The sequence below is a fragment of the Haliotis rubra genome, unplaced genomic scaffold (assembly GCF_003918875.1).
Source record: "Haliotis rubra isolate DU_JTF1 unplaced genomic scaffold, ASM391887v1 Scf158, whole genome shotgun sequence".
Classification (NCBI taxonomy): domain Eukaryota; kingdom Metazoa; phylum Mollusca; class Gastropoda; order Lepetellida; family Haliotidae; genus Haliotis; species Haliotis rubra.
In genome coordinates, this window is record NW_025765536.1 from 574,915 (window position 1) to 598,732 (window position 23,818).

The 23,818-nt window shown below is 39.9% G+C and overlaps 1 protein-coding gene across 1 annotated transcript; it reads right to left on the reverse strand.

Annotated features, from left to right (window-relative positions):
- Positions 1 to 497: 497 nt before the first annotated feature.
- Positions 498 to 23,737, reverse strand: LOC124271153 (structural maintenance of chromosomes protein 1A-like). The gene is given in 30 exon segments (XM_046706223.1): positions 498 to 1,518; positions 1,945 to 2,055; positions 3,784 to 3,853; positions 4,531 to 4,703; positions 5,115 to 5,283; positions 5,972 to 6,084; positions 6,571 to 6,765; positions 6,973 to 7,191; positions 7,773 to 7,858; positions 8,199 to 8,320; positions 8,719 to 8,852; positions 9,197 to 9,265; positions 9,548 to 9,743; positions 10,017 to 10,075; positions 10,222 to 10,326; positions 10,328 to 10,385; positions 10,828 to 11,039; positions 11,439 to 11,516; positions 11,728 to 11,863; positions 12,580 to 12,794; positions 13,226 to 13,342; positions 13,513 to 13,561; positions 14,361 to 14,446; positions 19,088 to 19,191; positions 19,194 to 19,299; positions 19,729 to 19,897; positions 20,473 to 20,633; positions 21,619 to 21,765; positions 22,102 to 22,178; positions 23,474 to 23,737. Coding segments are annotated over 30 exon segments (3,747 nt in total). The 5' UTR covers positions 23,586 to 23,737; the 3' UTR covers positions 498 to 1,419.
- Positions 23,738 to 23,818: the final 81 nt, after the last annotated feature.

The following is a 23,818-nucleotide window of genomic DNA, read 5'->3' on the forward strand; positions in this document are numbered from 1 at the left end:
GGTGTAGTGGTTAGAGCGTCCGCCCGGAGAGCGGAAGGTCGCGGGTTCGATCCCCGACCGCGTCATACCAAAAGACGTTAAAATATGGTACTAGTACTTGTTGGTCCCTGCCTGGCGCTCGGCATTAATGGGTACAACAAGGACTGGTTGGCTCGGAGTCAGTATACTGTGTCTGAGTGGGGTATTCATGCTTCACTGCGGCATGGTATCTCAGTGGGCTAGCACTATAAAACCAGCTTCAGTCTGGGCTAGTACAAGCAGTCGCACATACACATACACACGCATGCACGTCGTCATATGAGCGAAATATTCACAAGCACGACGTAAAACCCAATTTCACCTCACCTCCTATTTCAATGTTCATTTTTGCTTACGCTATCAATCACAGGTTTGACACATTCATGTGAAAACAACCACACATGTCTTCACCATGGTTACATGTCAATTTAACTGCATCCAAAAACCAACAGAAGAGAGAAATGACAACAAATTCTCCATTCACATATACAATTTAATGAAACACGTCACAATAATGATTTTTATGCCAAGCAATTTTGTTGTACTGGGCATATAACTGAGATAAAAATATGATCAGACCATGTAAACACAGAATTAGTATACTTAACTACAATGTAAATGTCAACAGACAAAGTCAATGAGGAATCACTGTGAAAATACACCAGGCTCACATGAACACATCTTTGATCACTATCTTCAACACAGCTCGAAGTAGATCAAGAAAATAAATAAGAACACTGTAAGCAAAGGAAATTAAGATAATTATAGCATTGTGAGAAATTCTACAAATTTCCTGATTATTTCTTAAATATATAACTGTCTTCACAGGAATTTGTCCTATTTTCCTGTTCTATGTTAATCTTAACAATCTCTACTTATGTTATTAGCTAAAACTCATACAGTTTAAAGTAACAGGGATAAACATTCTACCATGTATATGAATAGGTCACCATGATAAAACTCCTGTAAATGTGTCTTGCCCATCTTTACAAAATCTTCCTTTATGGAAACAGAATTCCATATATCTGCTATCAGAAAACAATATTGATTAATATACCTCTGAAATGTCTTGGAACTTTCACCAGTTTAACCTTGTGAAGATCATTGATTTGTTTGTAGAAATCTTTTCATATCTTTTCAGGTCATTTTAATTTAGCAATTCTAGAAAATTTTCGCACAAAAATACGTTCATATTTCCTGATATCATGAGTTATGAATATACCTAATGAGACAATAAATGCATTTTGAGCAGTTATACTGCTAAAAATAGTATCTAAGTTGACATCGGTGAATGTGTTTTATATACAAATGAAAATATGAGTCCAATACTTGAATCAGTTCTGATATGAGAATGATGAAACTGTGAATGATACTATGCAAGCACTTTTGAAACAGAAATCTTCATCGGACAAATCGCTGGTCCTCTTCTTCGTTTTTGTATGGGTCAGGGTACTCTGTCAGGTCAAGGGTCAGCACGTTACTGATAACACAGTCCCCTTGCTGAAAAACAAAACAGGGTCGACTTTACAATCTGGGCCAAAAGTGTCCGAATCTGCAGGGTCAACTCTCAGAGTGAGTGAGTTTAGTCCTATGTTTTTAGCAATATTCCAGCAATATCATGTCGGTGGACACCAGAAATGGGTTTAACACATTGTAGCCATGTGGGGAATCAAACCTGGGTCTTCAGCATGATGAGCAAATGCTTTAACCACAAGGCTACCCCCGGCCCCAACACTATCAGTAGATTTAAGAGTTATATGGACTATCAACAGCAAAGCTGACTCAACTGAACAGAATGTCACTGTGATGAGTTGAAACAGTTACAACAGCATAAAGCATGACAACTGCTTCACCAAACAGTACAATTGTCAATCTGGTTTCTCACAAGGGTGTGGACGTTCAGTGACTGCAGAGAGTTTAGCTTACCACTGGGTATATGCCGATGAGGGCATCAGCTCGGTTGTAGAACTCTTCCTTTAGGGAGATGACGATGCACTGGAAGTGTGTCTCGGACTGCTCCTGGATGTATGCTGCAACCTGGAAATAGATTCAGATGACAATGGAGTTTGGTGATAACAATGGGAACAGTCAGGTGACAACAGTAGAAACAGAGTCATATGACAACAGAGGGAACAAAGTCAGATGATAACAGTGGGGACAGTCAGATGACAACAGTGGGACAACAGAGTTGTGTGATAACAGTGGGAACGGTCTGGGGATAAAGGTGGGAACAGCGTCAAATGACAACTGAGAGAATAGAATCAGGTGTCAACAGAGGGATCACAGTCATATGACAACAGTGGGAACACAGTCATATGACAACAGTGGGAACAGAGTCATATGACAACAGAGGGAACAAAGTCAGATGATAACAGTGGGGACAGTCAGATGACAACAGTGGGACAATAGAGTTGTGTGATAACAGTGGGAACGGTCTGGGGATAAAGGTGGGAACAGCGTCAAATGACAACTGAAAGAATAGAATCAGGTGTCAACAGAGGGATCACAGTCATATGACAACAGTGGGAACACAGTCATATGAGGGAGAGTGACAACAGTCAGTCATGACAACAGTGGGAACAGTCATATGACAACAGTGGGGACAGTCATATGACAACAGTGGGAACAGTCAGATGACAACAGTGGGAACACAGTCATATGACAACAGTGGGAACAGTCATATGACAACAGTGGGAGCACAGTCAGATGACAACAGTGGGGAACAGTCATATGACAACAGTAGGGAGGAGCACAGTCATGGGACAGTCATGACAACAGTGGGAACACAGTCATATGACAACAGTGGGGAACAGTCATATGACAACAGTGGGAGCACAGTCATATGACAACAGTCAGATGACAACAGTGGACAACAGTCATATGACAACAGTGGGAACACAGTCATATGACAACAGTGGGGACAGTCATATGACAACAGTGGGAGCACAGTCATATGACAACAGTGGGAACACAGTCATATGACAACAGTGGGAACAGAGTCATATGACAACAGTGGGAACACAGTCATATGACAACAGAACAACAGTGACAACAGAACACAGTCATATGACAACAGTGGGAACACAGTCATATGACAACAGTGACAACAGGGGAACACAGTCATATGACAACAGTGGGAGACAACAGTGACACAGTCATATGACAACAGTGGAACACAGTCATATGACAACAGTGGGAGCACATATGACAACAGAGGGAACACAGTCATATGACAACAGAGGGAACACAGTCATATGACAACAGTGGGGACAGTCAGATGACAACAGTGGGGACAGTCATATGACAACAGTGGGAACAGAGTCATATGACAACAGTGGGGACAGTCAGATGACAACAGTGGGACAGTCATATGACAACAGTGGGAACAGTCATATGACAACAGTGGGGACAGTCAGACAACAGTGGGGACAGTCAGATGACAACAGAGGGAACACAGTCAGGTGAGGCACTTGCAACACAGCCTGTGGAAAACACGGAATACACTGGGAATCGTTAACATAGATAGAAGGTGTGATAAATCCATTTTAGCCAACAGAATCAAACACTGCAAAGTAATTTACAACACAACAACTACGCTTGTGCTCATGTGATTGAGAATCGGATTCCGTTCAAAGAGACAGAGTTTTCAAGTGCATTTAATTTGTTTCTGTTATTTACTTCTCAAAAGTCCAGTGCACATTTTGTGCCCTGACCCTCACATTCTTGAAAATCAACTTCATTCAACTAGATGAACCGAGTCCATACCTTGCCAATGTTAGTGTTGTCTAAGGCAGCATCAATCTCATCCAGAACAAAGAATGGGGCAGGCTGGAAGCTGAAACAAGATAAAAAAATATCATCAGCATGTGTTGTTTTCAAAGAGTAAGTGACTTGGTTTTCACACCACATTGAATAGTAACTGACAAGACAGTTATATCAGGCCTTGTCAGCTTGGCAGGATGGTTGGTTGTTTAACGCCACACTCAGCAATATTCCAGGTGTATGGCTGCGGTCTGTAAATAATCCAGTCTGGACCAGACAGTCCACTGATCTACATCACAAGCATCACTCTACGCAATTTGGATACAATGATATGGCGATCCTGACCACCCGATCTCGTTAGTTACCTCTTACGTCAAGCATGGGTTGCTGAAGACCGATTAGAAAACAAAGTGCTGTACATCTCAGATGTACACCTCCGATGTACACCTCCGATGTATACCTCAGATGTACATCTCAGACCTCAGATGTCAGATGTATACCTCAGATGTATACCACTTGCATGAAACTCACGAGCACAGGTATGGTGCTGACAAACAAACAATCACAAATTCGGAAGTCAGGATTAAACCCATGATAGTAGGTTCGAGGTGTGTTCAAAGGGTCACAACTGCACTGTGAAATACATCACCTCAGACAAGTCTGTTCACAAAGAAGATCATGTTTCAGTAGAACAGTTTTCTACCTCTTCAAGGAACACAGGGTTTGAAGACATTCTACATCGAAACTTACCTGTGAATTGCAAAGAGCAGAGCGAGGGCAGCAACAGTTTTCTCTCCACCAGACAGGTTGTCCATGGGTCGGAAACGTTTGCCTGGAGCGACACAGTTGTAGTTGATGCCATCAAGGTAGGGTTCTTCTGGGTTCTCCGGACCAAGGAAAGCCTGGGCACTCTGATTCCGGGGCTAAAGACTGGACACAGACAAGTCACACTCACTTATGCACATCATGAAGAATTATATCGTCAATTCCACAATATAACACTTAGAATTAGATAAGATTCACACTGAGGCATGTTTAAAAGCTAAAATAGCATTTAAATCAAGTCCAGTGAGGCATGTTTAAAAGCTAAAATAGATTTAAAATCAAGTCCAAACTTTTCAGGATACCTGTTACAAGCTGTGCCGGACAATGTTGATTTACAGGGATTTATCTGGGCCTGCTCAGAGGCAGATATTTGGCCTCAGGTCTGCAGTTGAATCCCAAGTTGGAATTCACGTTTTAATTCATACAACTTCATACGTGAAAGAGCACTATTTACTGGAGGCTATACAAGCTGTACGCCATAACATATTAAATGATGAACATGTCCTTACCTTGTAGATTTCATCTATTCTTGTGGCCACATGATCAAAACATGTCATGAATCGGTCGTATCGCTCTTTACGAATTTTTTCAAATACTTGTTTCGCCTTCTTTGCACGTTTTCTAGCATTTTCAAATTCTTCTGACGTTAAAACTAATCTTTCCTTGACACCATCTAACCTGAAACAAATGAGAAACTGATCGTCAGCAAAACTTAGCAATCAATGAAAACAGTGTCACATTATGTTTAAGAGGTTCAAGCACCTGTACATGGGGTCAGTATTCATTCAAGTATTGGTACTGTCAATGATGAAGGGACATTGTTGCCATCTTAGCATTGTAACTCCTTTTCACAAAAGCTATTCATAAAGATTATGGGGGACATTTTACCATGATTATATTGCATATTCATTCTGTTTTCATTACCATGATAGTGTCAGAGTGAGAAAGTGAAGGACTGAGTATGTCATGCAGCTATATCACTGCACCCTTGCTACAGCCCTAGCAAAGCACACCATCTATGAATATTGCATGAGCAATGGTTCATACTGTCTGAGAACAGTTACACATTTTCAACCAGATCACACCCTATGCGGTCAATCTGGGGACAATCATGTTTTTGGCATCTACTGGCCTTGAGTGAGTGAGTTGGGTTTTACGCCGCTTTTAGCAATATTCCAGCAATATCGCAGCTGGGGACAGCAGAAATTAGCTTCACACATTGTACTCATGTGGGGAATCGAACCCGGGTCTTCGGCATGACGAGCGAATGCTTTAACCACTATGCTACCCAATAGCCCTACTGGCCTTGAACCTCTATAGGGTGTTAGACTTATTGGTCACATCACATAACAAATGGAATACTCACTTTTCCATAGCTTTCATATTGGGAGCATTGATTCGCTGTAGCGTTGCATTCATATCTGAACATGCTTTTGTTAACTGCTCTAAGCCTTTTTTGACTTCGTCAGGATGATCAAGCTGAAACAAAATACCATTGACAGTAAGTCTACCATAGGCTTAACAGTAATGTTACATAACATTTTACATTTGTTATCTGTGACAGATCTTCCCAGGTATAATCTTCTTACCAAATATTTCCTACTTTTAACCTTACTCAGAGATTGTCACTTTGTCAAGTGATACATCTACAGCCATAAATAATTCAATAAACTGTACCTGTATATGATGCCAGTAATGAAGAACAAGCAAGTCTGTTAGCTGTTCTTGTGGAAGATCTATTACTGAAGTGATAGCTAATGGTAATAGTTTTAATAATGTCAAAACGATCTTAGCGCTACGGTGATCGTAACTCTTATACCTTGACATAGACTTGCGACAGTCTCAGCACTAAGGTTGCTCTGCCCAACGGCACCCTGGACTTTAAGAGTTATCTTATCTTGGTACAATACTACCAAGGCTTGCAGCAACAAGATTATCTAGAGCAGTTACTTCAACTCCACCCACCTCTTTATGCTCATCATCAAGCTGAGAGTAGTCGATCTCTATTTGAGCCTCTCTCTCGTATATTGCCCTGGCACCCCGACTACTGTTGCTGTCTGTGGCCGTATCCTGGCTTCTGTCGGGCTGACTGGATGGGTCATTCTCCTGGCTGATATCATCCATCGTTCCACGTCGCATTGGAATACGGACTGCATCCATCTACATCAAAATATAACATGTGATGGTAAGAAGTTACAACATGGGATTAATTATCTGGTCTTCAGTGTGACGATTTAACCATTATGCTACCCCTCAACCCCATAAACCATAAGCATTCAGCAGAACCCTTACAGGATTCAATTAACCCAAAGTCACCAACACTATATCTGTGTTTGTCAGTGAAGCTAATTAACTGACTGTGATTACCTTGCAGGACTTGAGAAGACTGTGTCGGTCAGCTCTCTTCTGTTCCAGCTTTGTCTCCATCACAGTGATAGCCTTCTGGACTGTGTTGATCTCCTTGTTTTGGTTGGCCATGCGTTTCTTAATGTCAGAAACAACACCCTCGATGTCATCCACCTCCGACTTCACCGTAAGGCGCTGCTGCTTCAACCGCTCCATGTTCTGCATCTCTTCATCAATAACCTGCATGGACAACACATTTTATTTCATTATCTAGTTTACAGAAAAGTAATGCAATGGGATTCACACACTGATCCTATGTTGGGAATCAAACCCAGATCTTTGGTGGGATGAGGGAACACTTTAACCACAATGCCAGCAATGGGTTTGCAAAGTTAAGTGACACAGACAGACCCATATCACCATAGTGAAAGACAATGTGAATCTTCCTGACTAAGCATAGCATACATAATCATCATCTTGAGTGCAAACTTACAATGAGTTGATCCTAATATGAAAAAGGGATATAACTCCCAGATACAAGCAGGGGACAATACTCTGTACAACATATTGTAACACCTGAGAACAATCAGGCACCCATAAAATCATCCATTCAAATGAACAATAATCTCCAGGCCACATTAGGCAATGATAATATTGAACAATATTATTGAACAATAATCTCCAGGCCACATTAGGCAATGATAATATTAACTTTAATGGTCCCCATTTTATTAAAAACCTAATTGACATGGGTCTCTCCACACACTGTATGCAACTGTGTCATCCTGCTGACAGTTCCAGGCTGTAGCAGGGATGCCTACCTTCATGTGTTTGTTCTCTTCATTCTTGACCTTATCAAGCTCCTTCTCGTCCTGCTGCACCGTCTTCTCCCACTTCAGCACATTCTCTGTTGCAACATCAATATCAATCATCAATATGGCTTCATAGCAAGAACATCATTAAAGATCAGGACAAACTTTATAGATAAACAACTTTAGTCAGGTGATGCGACCTTTCAATACAGATTCTTGCATCGTTGTCAAGCAGGCATGACAACAAAAAGTAATCCAAAATCCACTGCTGAGCATGTCAATGACACACGTAGTTACCAAAAGAAACTTTAACTAACCATTTGTTCTACATACATTAATGTCAAACTGATTTTGCAACTCTGCTAAAAAGTTTTCAAGATGCTATTCAGCAGATGCTATGAGAGTTCCTCGCCCTGTTGGACAACGTCCACTTACCCCATGTGTCTCTGGACCTCTCAAAGTCAATCTGATTGGTCAGCCGGAAACGCTGGTTTTCAAACTCAAGCTTCTTCTTGGCTCGGTCCTGCTGTACTCTCAGTTCGCGCTCCTCGTATTGTCTGCATTACAAACAGTGAAATTAATACTAACATACCAACACAGAAGTTAGAAGTGAGAGGGAGAAGGACATGCACATATAATCACTGAATTTACAATGGCTGTATGAACTGTGTCTTTTACTGCAGCCAGAATATAAATAGGACCAAGCACATCGGTAATTGATAAAATGGGCAACAATTAACATGCCTGTACACTAGTACACAATCACCCAGGTTAATACACTGCAGGCTTTCTGACAATGCAGGAGCTGAGACAGACTCATGAATTGGCCACCAGTTCCATATGTAAGTCAGCTTTTATGATGAGCTCACAGGAGACCAGGTTTAAGTATTTTGTCACGAATCCCAAAATATCTTAACTTTTATTCACTATCCGTGAAAATATCTTTATCACTTACCTGATATTGGCAACTCCAATCTGCTGACAGAAAACAGCAAACACTTCATCCTCCACTCGGTTCATCTTGTCCTTCAGCTGCTTTATGTGATCTCCTCGCTCACTCATCCTGCGATCGATCTCTGACATACGAACCTAAGACAGAAATCTCCAATTAGAAACTACAGCACTTAAATCAGTAATTACAAGGGTAAAAGGTAACTCCATCGCACAAAAACAACACATCAAAGCTTCGAGTGAGTGACAAAGGAGCATAACTAGGGATATCACAATACAACTATTCCTGGGAAGTATTATATGTATCACCATACTGTTTCACAATACAGTAAGTATCATGACATACCTATTCATTACACAGCCAAACAAATCATATACAGTAAGAACTGCAACTATCTCATATGATATTTCCAGATGAGAACACTCTCACATTCTCTATATTGATCACATTCTCATTCCGAGAGAGAGAGCCCAACACTTACATCAAAGCCTTGCAGATTTTGCTGAACTTTTGCCAGATCCTTCTCAATATGTTGCAACAGTTTAGTTTGCTGAAGAACAAACAAAATAGGAATTGATGAAATATGGTTTGAAATACTTATGTTCATTCTCCATTACCAACATTCACTGTCACCAGCAGGGACATACAGAGCAGGTTTAACATAGGCAACTGAAAATGAAATCAGTGAACAATACAACTGTTAGTATTTAGCTAATTAATTTGACTACTTGAGCCATTTAGTCGGCTCTTACAGAAAGCATAGGGAAGTATCTAAACTGAAAACATTCCCCCTGCTACGGCAACACTGCGGTTGCGCTGTGGTTAAACTGACCGTGTTGTCCCTGTCGGTGATGGAGTACTTCAGCCTGGTCTCCAGGCCCTTGATCTGGGACCTGATGGTGTTCAGCTCAGATTCCTTCCTCTTCCTCTTGATGTGCTCCTTCAGCTCCTCAGACAGCTTCTCCTTGCGAGACTTCAGCTGATTCAGCATTTTTTCATCCCATCGCCGAGCCTTGGCTCGCAGGTCACTGTGCAGACAAGTTCAGGTCACAAACAGTAGCAGCTTTGATCATTTCATAAAATGTAACAAAATCATACCCAACAAATCCCTAAAAGAGCAAGCATGCTTCCTAACAATTCCTGAAGAGTAACTCTTAAAAATGACCAAAAGCAGTTTGTCACAGATTCCACTAAGACACTGAACTGTATTTCGTCATTCATCACTAGGCAGGTTATGGGTATATTTGTAGCAAAGTATTTACTATGGTTTAAATAACAACCTGTTATACAAATTACTTTACCTTGCACCACCAGAGATGATACCCGACTTCTGAAACAGTGTTCCATCCAATGCCACAGACTGAAAACAAAGACTAAAATATAGTACCAGCAATGTTTACAAATATGACAAACGACAAAGGTTTGCAATATACGTCTTAAAATATTCTACTAGCTGGAGTCTGCATCAAAGAAGACAGTTCCATGTATGCCATGAGTTGTACCCACCTTGTGTCTCTCCTGTCCTCCGAAGGCCACTCTCCTAGCATCATCTACTGTCTCAGCAACCAGAGCATTTCCACAGGCAAACTGAAGGGCCTTCTTAATAGCCGGGTGGGTCAAACCGGATCACATCGATGATCAGCTTCACATTCTTCGGTTCACGAATATCTCTGGAGAACACATAAACAAACAGTAGTTATCAACACATGTACTGGTTTCATGTTTTGCATCAAGTATGAATACGAAACTAAAATAATCACTTCAATATTAGAATTGCAACTCACTTCACATAAATTTTTATAATACAAGACAGATTTCATTCAAACATAACGTACATTGATTGTCTCAGATGTGTTCCTCGAAATGTATTAACACATTGGGGCTTCTCTTTTGAGTGAGTGAGTTTAGTTTTACGCCGCTTTTAGCAACATTCCAGCCATATCATGGCGGGGGACACCAGAGATTGGCTTCGCACGTTGTACCCCTGTGGGGAATCGAACCCAGGTCTTCGGCGTGACGAGCGAATGCTTTAACCACTAGGCTACCCAATCGCCCCTGCTTCCCTTTTGAAGCCTCACAGGTAGGACTAACCCAGCATCCAAACAAATTTACCTGAGTTTCTCATTGACAGGTTTGACATCCAAATAGTCGAGGGGCAGGAATGTTTCAGGGTCGATACGCTGCTCTTTCATGTACTGGATACAGTCCTTGGCCGTCTTCTCTGTGTCACACACAATGGCGTCCATGTACTTTCCCAGCACCTTAGTGATGGCCACTTGGTACTTCTTGTGACTCGGTTCACAGAGATCAATCAGTCGCCCATGCTGGAGAGAGAACAGTTCAAGTGAGTGAGCATGGTTTTACACAGCTTTAAGCAATATTCCAGCAATATCATAGCAGGGGACACCAGTAATGGGCTTCACTCATTGTAGCCATGTGAAGAATCAAAACCGGGGCTTCAGCGTGGGAACAAAGTGCTTTAACCACAAGGCTAACATTAAACCCCACTTCAGTGGACCTCCATATTGAAACTAAAGGACTCAATGATTCAAACATGAAACTATAGCAAGAATACCTTGTGTTCTTCTGAAACATATGCATGAAACTTTGTGAAAGTGTCTTTCATCAGAGAACAGCCAAAACGGTTCACAAATTTCCGACACCGTCTCTTACACTCTTTAAGACTAACCACTGCAGTTAGTGAAAGGTTTATATTTTCTTACCACTCCCGGAAACAGACGTTTGAGATTCTCCTTCAGCTCTGCCTTCTTGATGGCTCGGGCAGACTCGTGTTTATCCACCTGGGAGGGGAGATAATTCAGGCAATGATACAATGCGAGTAATGGTTTTCCCTACTACATAAAGACATCTATTTTAACAATGCTTCTACTATCAAGAGCTTAATGGATGCATGATATCCTTCTAATGGACATCTTTTGAAGAGACTGCTTTTATCTATGAAAATTGGTCTCTGAGTGAATATGTTGTGTTCAGTCTGTGCAACCTGCTTACCTTCGCCTCTCCCAGTTCCTGCATGATCTGTGCTAAGTCATCATTGATCTCAGCAATACGGATGTTAGCACCATCAACTTCCTCAGACAGCTCCTGCTCCACGCGGCGCTGCTCGGCCACAGCCTGGGTGCTGGTTCTGAGAGACAACAGATCAGGGATTAAGTCTGCCACACCGGGACACTCTTAGATGTGCATTTTTCCTGAGTTCAATTACAGTCTAGCTTTGTCACAGGTATCAGTAGAATTTCAGAAGGAACAGAATCAATGAAAACAGAATTGATTTAGAATTGGCATTTAGAAGTTGGTGCGATGGACAAGGGTTCTATGGATATACAACTTCTTTATAACATAATATTTGACATTTCAGTGTAGGTGTTACTGCTATCAAGCAAGTGACATCACTGGATGATGTGCTAGGAATTTCAGTAGGAACAGAATTGATGAAAACAGAATTGATGAAATACATTGAAAGTATAAATAAGTTGAAATCACTTTGTCAATTTATTGTGTGACTATACATTAATCAAATTTAGAGTGCCATTTAGAAGTTGGTGTGATGGACAAGGGGGGATAGTTCTATGGATATACAACTTCTTTATTACATAATATGTGACATTTTGGTGTAGGTGCTAACACTGTTATCAAACAAGTGACATCACTGGATGATGTGTTAGCACCTACACCAAAATGTCGCATATACTGAAACATAGGAGTTGTATATCCATAGAACTATCCCCCTCGTTAATCACATCCTCCTCATTTCAGTCCTCCTGCAATAAGCAAGGGTAGAGAGGCACACTGAATCCGAATGCTTTACTCAGGCTAGGGTGTTCTGATGGTGACAGTCCCCACCTGATGTATTCGGAGAGCTTGTCCACCCTCTTCCTGTTCTCCTCCATCTCCTGCTCCTTCTGCTTGATCTGGGACTCCATCTCGTTCTTACTCCGGACCTCGTTGTCATACTTGTCCTGGTCCGACTTCTGTTCTCTGTTGATGGACTCCAGCTCTTGCATAGCTCGTGCAGCTCTCTTCCCTGCCTCCTCCTTCAGACGGTGGTACTCACTGACCTGAACAGGATCATCAGATCAAGATGAGGCAATGTCACACATAATTATTAACCAAAGTTGTCAGCGACCAAACAAATTTATTTCAGTCCTACAGAGGAGATGCATTTTTTATGAAATTAAACATAAAAAATTCAAACATAATTCCAAAGATATAAACACCTAATATCAACAAATCAATTGTTCCAAATCTCTTAACACCAATTACGATAATACTATTATTCTTAAAATCTGGTTTTAACATAATGTTAACTGGACACCCTACCATTAAACAACAGACAATAATTAACTCTTTTCTCTATTGTGTACGGAGTGTAGTACTCAAGTAGCTTTTGAGTTTGTATTAATTTGTGTAAAGCAGTTTCTGTTTATTTCACACCTTGGACACAAAAGAGTTATAGTCCCTGAAAAAGATATGACTGTCTCGTGCCTACCTGTGCATCTTCTAGCTGGAGTGATCTCCCTTGAGACTGAGATTCTTCAAGGATTTGATCTTCGAATTCTTGTTTCTTCTTCTCTATATCATTTAGCTCTTCTTCCAGTGCATTGATCTAAAATAGACAAAATAAAGTCTCATCATACCCATTCATAACAATCCAATAATGTGTTTTCAAAACAAACACTGAACAACCTTATTTGTTCTGCAGGAAACTTTCTGAACCATTAAAACCTGAAGACATATTTGAAACATGAATGTCAAGTGAGAAACTCAAATACTTACCTCCTGTTCATGGTTGTCATGAGTCTTTCTAGCAGACTTGAGAGACTTCCTGAAAGACAGAAGATGATTCTTTCAATTTTGACTACAGTACAACTAACTGCAGACTTCCTGATAACTGACTGCCATAATCCTGCTTCAAACAGAGTTGTCACAGCATGTCAGGTTGATGCTGGACGAAAGCTATAACTGCTGTACACTTTGAGACATTCGCCAATAAACGTGGTGAGGTTGTGTCAACAATCCCATAAATGTTGAGAATCTGGAGTGTGAACCTTGATAGGGGTTTCTTGTAGGCCCAAGGGAAGCAACTCTGCAGGACGAATTCTTACATCCTGAATTGCCGAACAATCTACACCACACTACGTGAGAGTGAGTGGGTTTAGTTTTACGCTGCACTCAGCAATATTCCAGCTGTATGGCGGCGGTCGGTAAATAATCGAGTCTGGACCAGACAATCCAGTGATCAACAGCATGAGCACCAATCTGCGCAATTGGGAACCGAGGACACGTGTCAACAAAGTCAGCGAGCCTGACCACCCGATCCTGTTAGTCGCCTCTTACAATAAGCATGGGTTACTGAAGATCAATGTTCTAACCCGGACCTTCACGGGTCACTACCTGATTAAGCCATCTAAAACAAACTATCTATCTATGTAAATACCACTGCATCTATACATAACAAATGAGGAAAGCCATCCAAACATTTGAATACGGTGTAGGATTGAATCAAGGACAGTAAAACATTCTCAAGGTAATCGGAAAAACCATAATAAAGATTCATTCAAATTTACCTAAATCTAGTACACTAACAGTGAATTATCTATAACATTTTTCTTGAAATCTCTTACTTTGCTCCTTCCAGTTTCTTGATCATGTGAGCTGTCTTTTCCTTGGACTTGATATACTGGGGACGTTTCTTGTTCAGCTCAACTTCCTGTAAGCAAGTGAAACACTTGAAATTATATTGCCAAAAGGATTACATTGCATTACAAGTTGCTCACAAAAAACATAATTGTAAAAATAACAAGTGTTTGCCACTGATATGGCAATGTCCCCCACCGCTATAGAATGGAATATCTATATTTACTACTTTTCATTATTTGGTGACATACAAGATTGCGTAATCCCCCAATGTAGGCTGTCACCAAATTTGAAGACATTGGGTACAACAGTGCATGAGATATCACGTTAACAAGAGTTTGAAAAGTGGTCAAAGTGTCGTAGTGACCTTGAAAGTAAGATCAAGGTCACCCGAATTGACTGGTGTCTGGGTAATCCCCCAATGTAGGCTGTAACTAAATTTGAAGACATTGGGTACAACGGTTCATGAGATATCTCGTTAACAAGAATCGGGACGTACGTACATCGCTGAATACATAGTCCCCAAATCCGAGTTGCGGAGGGGAACAAAAACAAATACACAACCAAACTAGGATTGCCTCCTGGGCAATACTGACGGTCTTCAGACTTCCCCATACACTCCCCCGTGGCTGCCTTTACTTGTACTGTTTCTTTGGACGCCAGCTGGAGCGTTCATTTTAACTCTCGGAGTTACGGGTGTTTGAAGTGTATTTAAGGGCTAGAAACCATGCAAAACGCAGACAGAACACGTTTTTGACACGAGAGCAGATCGGTGAAATGCAGCCGGGGAAATAATTCTCTCTTTGACAGGCGGTAGCTCCGCTGTCCTTTGGTCTACGGTCAAAACGATTAGTGTTCTGGAATCGCCATGATCCTAGCTATCTGACACATAGACTTATGTGCATATATTGCACTTGTGAACAACCATAGATTTATGTGTATATAGTGCATTTGTGAAACACCCATTCAAAAATTACTGTGGTGCAGTTAAGATGATTTGAAAGTACTACTGCCATGGCTGCATCTTTGTGTGTGAAGTTTTATTCTGTTTTAAATGTATAAGATATTGTGCGTTTATGTGCTGGATTCCTGCCATCATGATGATGTAGCAGAGAGGGTTCGCACGATCCTGGCACAGTCAAGCTGGTAAACAAATTGCTGGAGTCCCAGTTGTTACCAAAAGCGCATTGCTCTTTGGGCATTGGAAAGCCAGCAATTGGTTTATACCTACATGGGTTGTCAGTCAAGACGTGATGAAGTAATTTTACGACAATGTCGTATTGGCCACAGTCGGTTTACTCATGACTATCTGCTGAAAACGGATGGGGATGGACCTCCCATATGTGTCTCTTGCGATGAAGTGTTCACCATCAAGCATATATTGCTTGACTGTGTGGACTTTTCGACTGCAAGAGATTCACATTATGAAGCGATAAATCTGAAAGATCTGTTTTCCCTCGTGAGTGTGCATCTGATTGTTAGCTACCCGAGGGAAGTTGACCTGTACCATAAGTTACACTTTGTAATGTGAGTCACAGATTGCTTGTTTTTGAGTATGGTGCTGTGTCATTTTTCACTTGTAAATAGTAATGTAATGAATATATATGTTAAAAACAACTCTTTTTTGGACTTTGTATCTAAAATTTGTAAAACTCCAACTTGATCTCGTCACTATATGGCTGGAATAACGCTGATGTGACGTAAAACCAAACTCAACAACAACTTGGGCATTGGAAAACCAGGAAGTGTAGTTTTTTTGCTAGATCTTAACAAACAGGAACGCACAGTCAAACAAAGCAAAGAAATTGAGCAATACATACAGGCATATATAAAAAGAGAGACAACTGGTAAATGTTGCAGACTTTGGTGTGGTCAAAAAGTCAAGTGCATTGTTCTTTGGGCATTGGAAAACCAGAAAGTGGGGATTGTTGCTAGATTTTACAGACGCTTCTATCAGCTATTTCGTGCTTCAGATTTTACTGACACTTCTTTCAGCTATTTCGCTCTTCAGCTATCTGAACACTAACAAAATGCGAAACATCCTAATGTTCGTGTCGTAATTGTGACGCAATTATTGACTTTTACATAACAATAATGAGAAGCAAAAATGTCTCCCATTCAATTATCTACAGTTTGGTACCTTCAAAATTGAAATCCGTTGTTTTTTCACAGAGCTATGACATTTATATGAACCCTATGAAAATGCGTTTTGACAAAATAGAACAACTTCCAAAGGCGATAACTCCCAATTTATTGAAGATATCTGCATGCCTTTAGTAACCTATGTAGTCCTGGGTGCGGGCTTTTCAACGATATATCACACACGATTGTACTATTTGCCATTCAGGAGGAGAAGATTATGAAACACAGGCACCGTCAAAACGTGCGGAAATTGGAAAAATTGTAATGTTTGTGTTTGTGTCGTAATTGTGTTGTAGTTATTTATTATTACATAATAACAATCTGAAGCAAAAATGTGTCCCATTCAATTATCTACAGATTGGTACTTTGGAAAATGAAATCCATTGTGTTTTCGCAGAGTTGTGACACTTTTTAAACCCTATGAAAATGCGTCTTAGAAAAGTTCACCAACTTCCAAGGGCGATAATTCCAAAACCATTCAAGATATCGACATCCCTTGAGCTTTCTATGTAGTCCGGAGTGTGGACTTTACAACGATATATCAAACACGATTGTACTATTTGCCGTTCAGGAAGAGAAGATTTTTAAACACAGGCACCATCAAAACGCAAAAATCGACAAAAAAGTCAGTTTTTTTCAAACTGGCAGAAAATCTATCATGGCGGCCAACTTCTGCTATGCGTTAAATCGATGCAGAATGATGTTGTCTACATTGAGTGAAAATTTGGTCAGTTTATCTCTTATGGTTTTTGAGATATTGAGGTGTAAAGATTTTGACATTTGGGGTTGTCTGCCCTTACCGGAAGCCGGGGGTTTTCAACTATGTATCAATTTCAGCACACAGGCTATAATCCCTGAAAGTTTCATGAAAATCGACCCAGTAGTTAGTTCAGGAGAGCTGTCACAAAATTTGGACAAATAATAATAAGAAGAAAAATATTCGGATAATAACAGTAGGTCTTCCAGACTTTGTCTGAAGACCTAAATATTGTCTGAAATTTGACGACAACTAACAATCTGAACAATTAAAACAAATTCTAATTCAACTTAGTATGTAACACGAGTTCTGATTGGTCAATGCTATAAATTTCCGACCGTATAATCAGCATATACGGTCGCAATTTGAAAACCGATTCACCGAAACCTTTGAATGTATCCCTACACTACTGGGGTAACGCTTGTTTCAAGAGGACATTGTCATTTGCAGCTTCCATTGGTCAATTAACTCCCCTATCCAGCTAAAATGGGTGGAATTTGTGTTAAAAAAGACAAAACAGTATCATAAATTTAATTTTTAAGTTCAAACAACTTACTCAAGAACGGCTGTTGACCCAACACTGTTAGATCATGAAACAAGGTTTATGACGCCATTATGGAGCGCGACGCCACCTGCTATGACGCCATTTGACAACAGAACTGATAATGGCCCGTAGTTGAGGAATCAGCGGGTCAGCTTCATTTCTGTAACTAGAGGGCGTTTCATCATAATACCGCCCATTTAATCTTAATACTATGATCTATTCATCATTGTCAAATTTAGTCTGTGTGCACATAATAAACGGTGTAGTTTGAAAAGGAACTACTTTCTCTGGCAATGGTGTAAGTTGAAGGAGTGATATGATTAACCTTTGACCTAGAGGAACTTTGACCTGGTTTAAATAATGAAGTTCTTTTCACTTAAAACAGCTGAAAACGAAGTTGGATTAGAATGGAATAATTGTAGAGTTTTGATTAATTGGGATGATATCGGTGGAATATATAGCTCAATTTAATCGTTATATCGGTTCTCCGCTTTACGCGCGATATACCTAAATTTGCGGCTATATAACCACCGGTATACATCCCCAATTCATCAAACACAGTACAGTTATCCCCAAAATGATCATCATCACATACAACTGACACAGTCTTTTTCACTGACAAAATAATAAATCCCAGTCATGGATTGTTAAATGACAAATAGGCTCTAAATATAAAACTATTCATCTGAAAGCATGTTACAACATTACCAATAAAAAGATGCTTTATCATGACATGCACAGAGTATACAGAATCACATTGCTATAGTTAGTTTAATGAACTACATTAATGCAGTCTCTGGAAATTACATTGTGAAATAGAAAGCTATGTTATAACCTGCACCAAAGTTCTATTGAAATACAGCTGGATCGTTGGTTTGTTGTTTAACGCTGCCCTCAGCAATATTCCAGCTACATGGCAACAGTCTGGACCAGACAATCCAGTGATCAACAGCATGAGCATCAAGATAGACATGGCATACGATTACATGTGTCAACCAAGTCAGCCAGTGTGACCACCTGATCCCGTTAGTCGCCTCTTACGACAAGCATGGGTTACTGAAGACCAATTATAACCCGGATCTTCACAGGTTGATTTTCAAAAAAGGCTTTACTATCAACATGTACTGTATCATTACAGATCTAATTCAAAGCTTTGCATTTATTTTTGTGGAAGTTTTGACTAAGCAAAGTATTTCTGATAGAATAAATCACCACATGAATTTTCTATGTCCAATATCATTTTAGATCTATTACTAAAATCTATATCTTACTGATTCCTTCATCTGTTGGTCAATCTTGGTGAGCTCTCGGCTGAGTTTCCCCTGTTCTTTCTTCTTTTCCTTGACTTCATCATCGATTCGATCACGCTTCGGTTCTCCTTCTCAAGAGCATGTGTCTTCTTGTTCAACTCATCGGATATTTCATCGATGTCTCTTTCATTATGGTACAACTTGAAGAGCTGAAGTTCCAGCTGTTTCTCAACCTGAACAACAAATGTCAATCACCTTGTCAGTGGAGGGAAGTCTTCTCAACACACATAAAGGCACTTATCGGTACAAAAGTGAGATCTTTAATCAACATCACGCAGGTTCTGACAACTAAGGGAGGCAACTCTTCACAATGGATGGTAATGTCTTCATCAAAGGTTTTAGACAAACAAGGTTTGGGGATAAAGCCTACAACATATGCATAACAGTGACAATTTGTCTTAGTTGCAAGGAATCTGTGATTCGAGCCAACTAAGGGACATAACTCCCAACAAGCCTAAGAATGGGACATCCCTGCCCAATATGACTGACTGAAGTAATGAACTACCAGATACGTTGCTTTCTCAAAGTATACCACTCAAAGGAGTTATGCTGCTTTCCTTGATTACAGACACATAGTACTTATGAACAGAAACATGACTCACCAACTGGTCCTTCAATCTCTGGTATCTTTCAGCTTCATCCTTCTCCATCTTGGCTTCCTTCTTCTCTGCTGCAATCCCCTTCTTCTTGTGGTAGTTGAACTGCGTATCTTCCTCAGCCTTCAACATTTCAGCCTTGGCTCTGTCATAATCCTCCTTTAACTCCCCAGACCTGGCAGACATAAAGAAATAATTCACTCAATTCATCCCTCAATTTCCCATATACTTTTATCTGAGGAAACGATAATTAATGGTGAGAGGTACTGATCTGACGTTCTGTTTGTAGTTATTGCTGCACTGATTCTTCTATTTTAATATGTATCAAAATATATATTGCTTGTATACTTTCAACTGTAATTTGTCTTAAACCTAAATAAATCTGGTACAATGCATCACTTGTTGGGCGCGTTGCTATGGTGAAGATACATGTGTAATGTACACATTGTAAGAAGGAAACTGGGCACAAATAGTTTTGTGTGTTCAATCATAGGAATCAGTTGCTAAATTCTAAATATCATAATATCAGTAAAGTTTGTCATGCTTTTAGAAAACTTCCCAAAACGTGACAACATTTATGATTTTGAAAACACAATATACCAGTATTTTCAAAACATATTTTGATATGTATCTATTATTATTTCAAACCTTGATGTTGGTAATGGTAACAGCACACACCTCTCATAATTAACTTCCCACAAGATTGGTAAAGTAATACATCAACATCTCTAAAGCTAGCCAAAGACATACCTGCTTATTTCCTCAAACATCTGTGTTCTCTCCTTTGCGTTCTTCATGGCAATACTCTCTACAGTTCCCTGGAACACCAGGAAGTTTTTGGACTTTACCAACACGCCAATCTTCCCCAGTGCCGTAGCATACTCTTGGCGGACACCTGGAATGGACACAGTCTGAAAACAGGCAAGGAATGGATCAGCATCATCCATGTACAGTCAAATCCTGATGAGTCTGATGATTCAATGCGAGCGGTCAGTCGAACGGATTGGACCAATGTCTCGAATAAAGTTGACCGGCGCTGCTGACTTGTTTAAATTGTTTAAGTACCTTTGTCGGGTCCCATAAGACCATTCCCTGTTATAGTTGTCATCATTTGAATACCAGTTATTTTTCGCAATGTTATTGACGATCATATTGAATACACTAATAGGTATGACTTCGCGAAGAAAAAATTTGGTCCCATGAGATTCAAACAACAGCAATCTTGTATATCATTGCCGCGGATAGATTGGCGCCTTAGTCAGTCAATGAGAAGTTGATTGGTGTAGCAACCTGATCCAATTGACAAAAAATACCAGCGCAGCTTCACACATCTTCCGCCCTCCATTTATTCATCGGTGAGTTCAAAAGGCAGATTAGTGATTTTGTTACGGAAATCCACTGTATCGTGCTAATCATATTACTGAACTGATAAGGTGCCCTGATTAGTGATAGGGAAATCATTAGGTAAACAAATGCTTAGGGCGGAGGAATTAGAACTTATATCATCTTTTTTATCTACCTCATAGACATACCTATGTCTCGATAGTAAGGAATACATATCGAAGTAGCTCTCTTGGGACCAAGTAATAGTATTACTTGTCCCAGAGTCAGAGATGACTTCGATTTTAACGACTGTACTTGATTCTTACCATAACCATATTAAAATGCATTATGATCTGTCTTTGTTTAACACCTTACAAAGCCATATCCAGCGAAGTGATGCATGCCTGTATAATGATAAAGACAATATCATATCAGTATGAGTGAATGAGTTACATTAATTAGCTCAGTTACATTAAATAGCTTGCCTGTTGGTTGTCTATTGCCTATGTTGGGATAAGTTCTCCCATGTCTAAACAGGAAACAGCAAATTGTTGACAAGTCTATATTTGTTACCTTCCCATTGATTTTGTGATCGGAGGAGTTCCCATGTATAATTCTTGTGAAGCTGGTCTCCTTATCCGATTCTGGGTCATAGTACACTGCCATCACACTAGCACGGTTTGATGCCGGCTGACCAATTGGAGCACCATGGATTAGATCCTGTAATACACAAATAGTTAGAAAATCAACACGCTGACAGAGATGACAATCTAATAGTTACATCCATTTACATAAAATATAAAGCATATTGCAGATATTATAATATAAGTGTTGTATCCATAAACATCATAAACATAAACAAAGTCATGCTTTTCCATCTGAATATCAAGTTCATGTGTCACTCCTTCCTTTGACAGATTGATGATAGGCTGTCACACCTGAAAGTTCTTACTATGACTTACCATCCCTATCAAATATGTAAAATGTAAACATGATGTTCAGACATGTCTAAGGCATTTAAGAAAAAGTTGCTTAATATCAATGTTTAAGCCTTACCCCAAGCCGTTTGACTCTCAGATTGGATGTTTTTTCTCCAAGCACAAAACTGATGGCATCCATCAAGTTGGATTTGCCTGCAAATATAAAACACAAGTCATCACTCATCAGTGAGTGTGTGAGTAAGTGTGTAAATATGGTTTTATGCCGCTTTTAGCAATATTTCAGCAATATCACGGCGGGGGACACCAGTAATGGGCTTCACACATTGTACCCATGTGGGGAATCAAACCCCGGTCTTCAGCGTGACGAGCTGATGCCTTAACCATTAGGCTTCCCCACCGCCCCCATCACTCATCAGCACATATCTGCATGTTTGTGGTGTTAATCATTGAACACAATTACCCAAATATAGTTGACAGTCTTGAAGCAAATTATTCGCAAAATCATAATTGTGCCATGACAGTGCATCAGACAAATGACATTAATACACTTATCACAGGAAATCCCTATCTGTATAATCATTGTGAACATGTAGATCAGACATCCTTTTATCATGTTCATTAGGAAAATATCATCCATGATGATACGCTTGTAACACTGCTGTAATTTCTTTCGATAACATGTTCAAACCAACTGTCATATTATGGCGGCCACAACAAACATTGTGTTTTCGCTAATCATTCCAGCATTCAAACAAATAAATCACTTTTAATATGTCAACAATCATGGGTCGAAATCAGCAACAAATGCATGTAAACATGTAGGAATCAGAGGTTACCACTGACCCATTTCATGAATAGGAGTTTTCAGCTTGGTATCCTTCAAAAAGGTTGTTCTTTCATGAATAGGAGTTTTCAGCTTGGTCTTAATGTGTGTTTGTATGAATACTTAACCATGATAACATCACTCTGTATGACATACACGCTTTAGCTTATAGGGAGACGTGGATAACCAATAATATTTATGAACATGTCAATGTTTAGGGTGTTTTAGATTGCCTTCAAGCAATTTCTAACAATACTTATAAGATACGACTAATGGTAACTAACACGGGGTGATGTAAACCAAAAGTGGGAGGGGTCAACGCACGTGAACTCGAGCACCGTTGGTTGCTCATATTACAGTTCAGTTAATCTAAACATCCAAAACGCAAACTAATGATGATAAATAACAAACAAGTCTATAATTCAAACATGTTCACTTCATTCTAGGTCAACAGATCTCAAATCACAACGGGAATCTCGATCCAAACAATGTTTGTTTACATCATGTCAAAATAATATTTCCATGTAAATGCTCCCGAACTGCGCAAAATTGGGGGATTCAAAGTAAGCGTAAGTTGAGTATAGAAGTGCATTTGTCAATTTGCAATGACAGAAGAATGTAATTAGAAATCAGAAAGCTGAACAACAGGTCGAAGATCGCATACCTGACCCATTTGGTCCAATGATTGCACTAAACCGCTTGAAGGGGCCGATGCGTTGTAACCCCTTATAGGACTTGAAATTATCCGCTTCAATGTATTTGAGGTATCCAGGCATTTTAATTGTAGTGGTAGGAAGCAACCGAATATGAGATTATCTGCAATCGCAGCTAGTATTTTTGCGTAGAAGTCAAAATGTAAACAAAGTCATCCAAGAGTACGCCATTATCATGGACGACAAATTTTAGCGCGAATAGATGGCGCTTCGTGCGAGATAATCGAACGTTCTCGCGAGATCAATTCGATGAATGAGGCTTGTGTTTTGATTCGTTAAAAATATTTTATTTTATA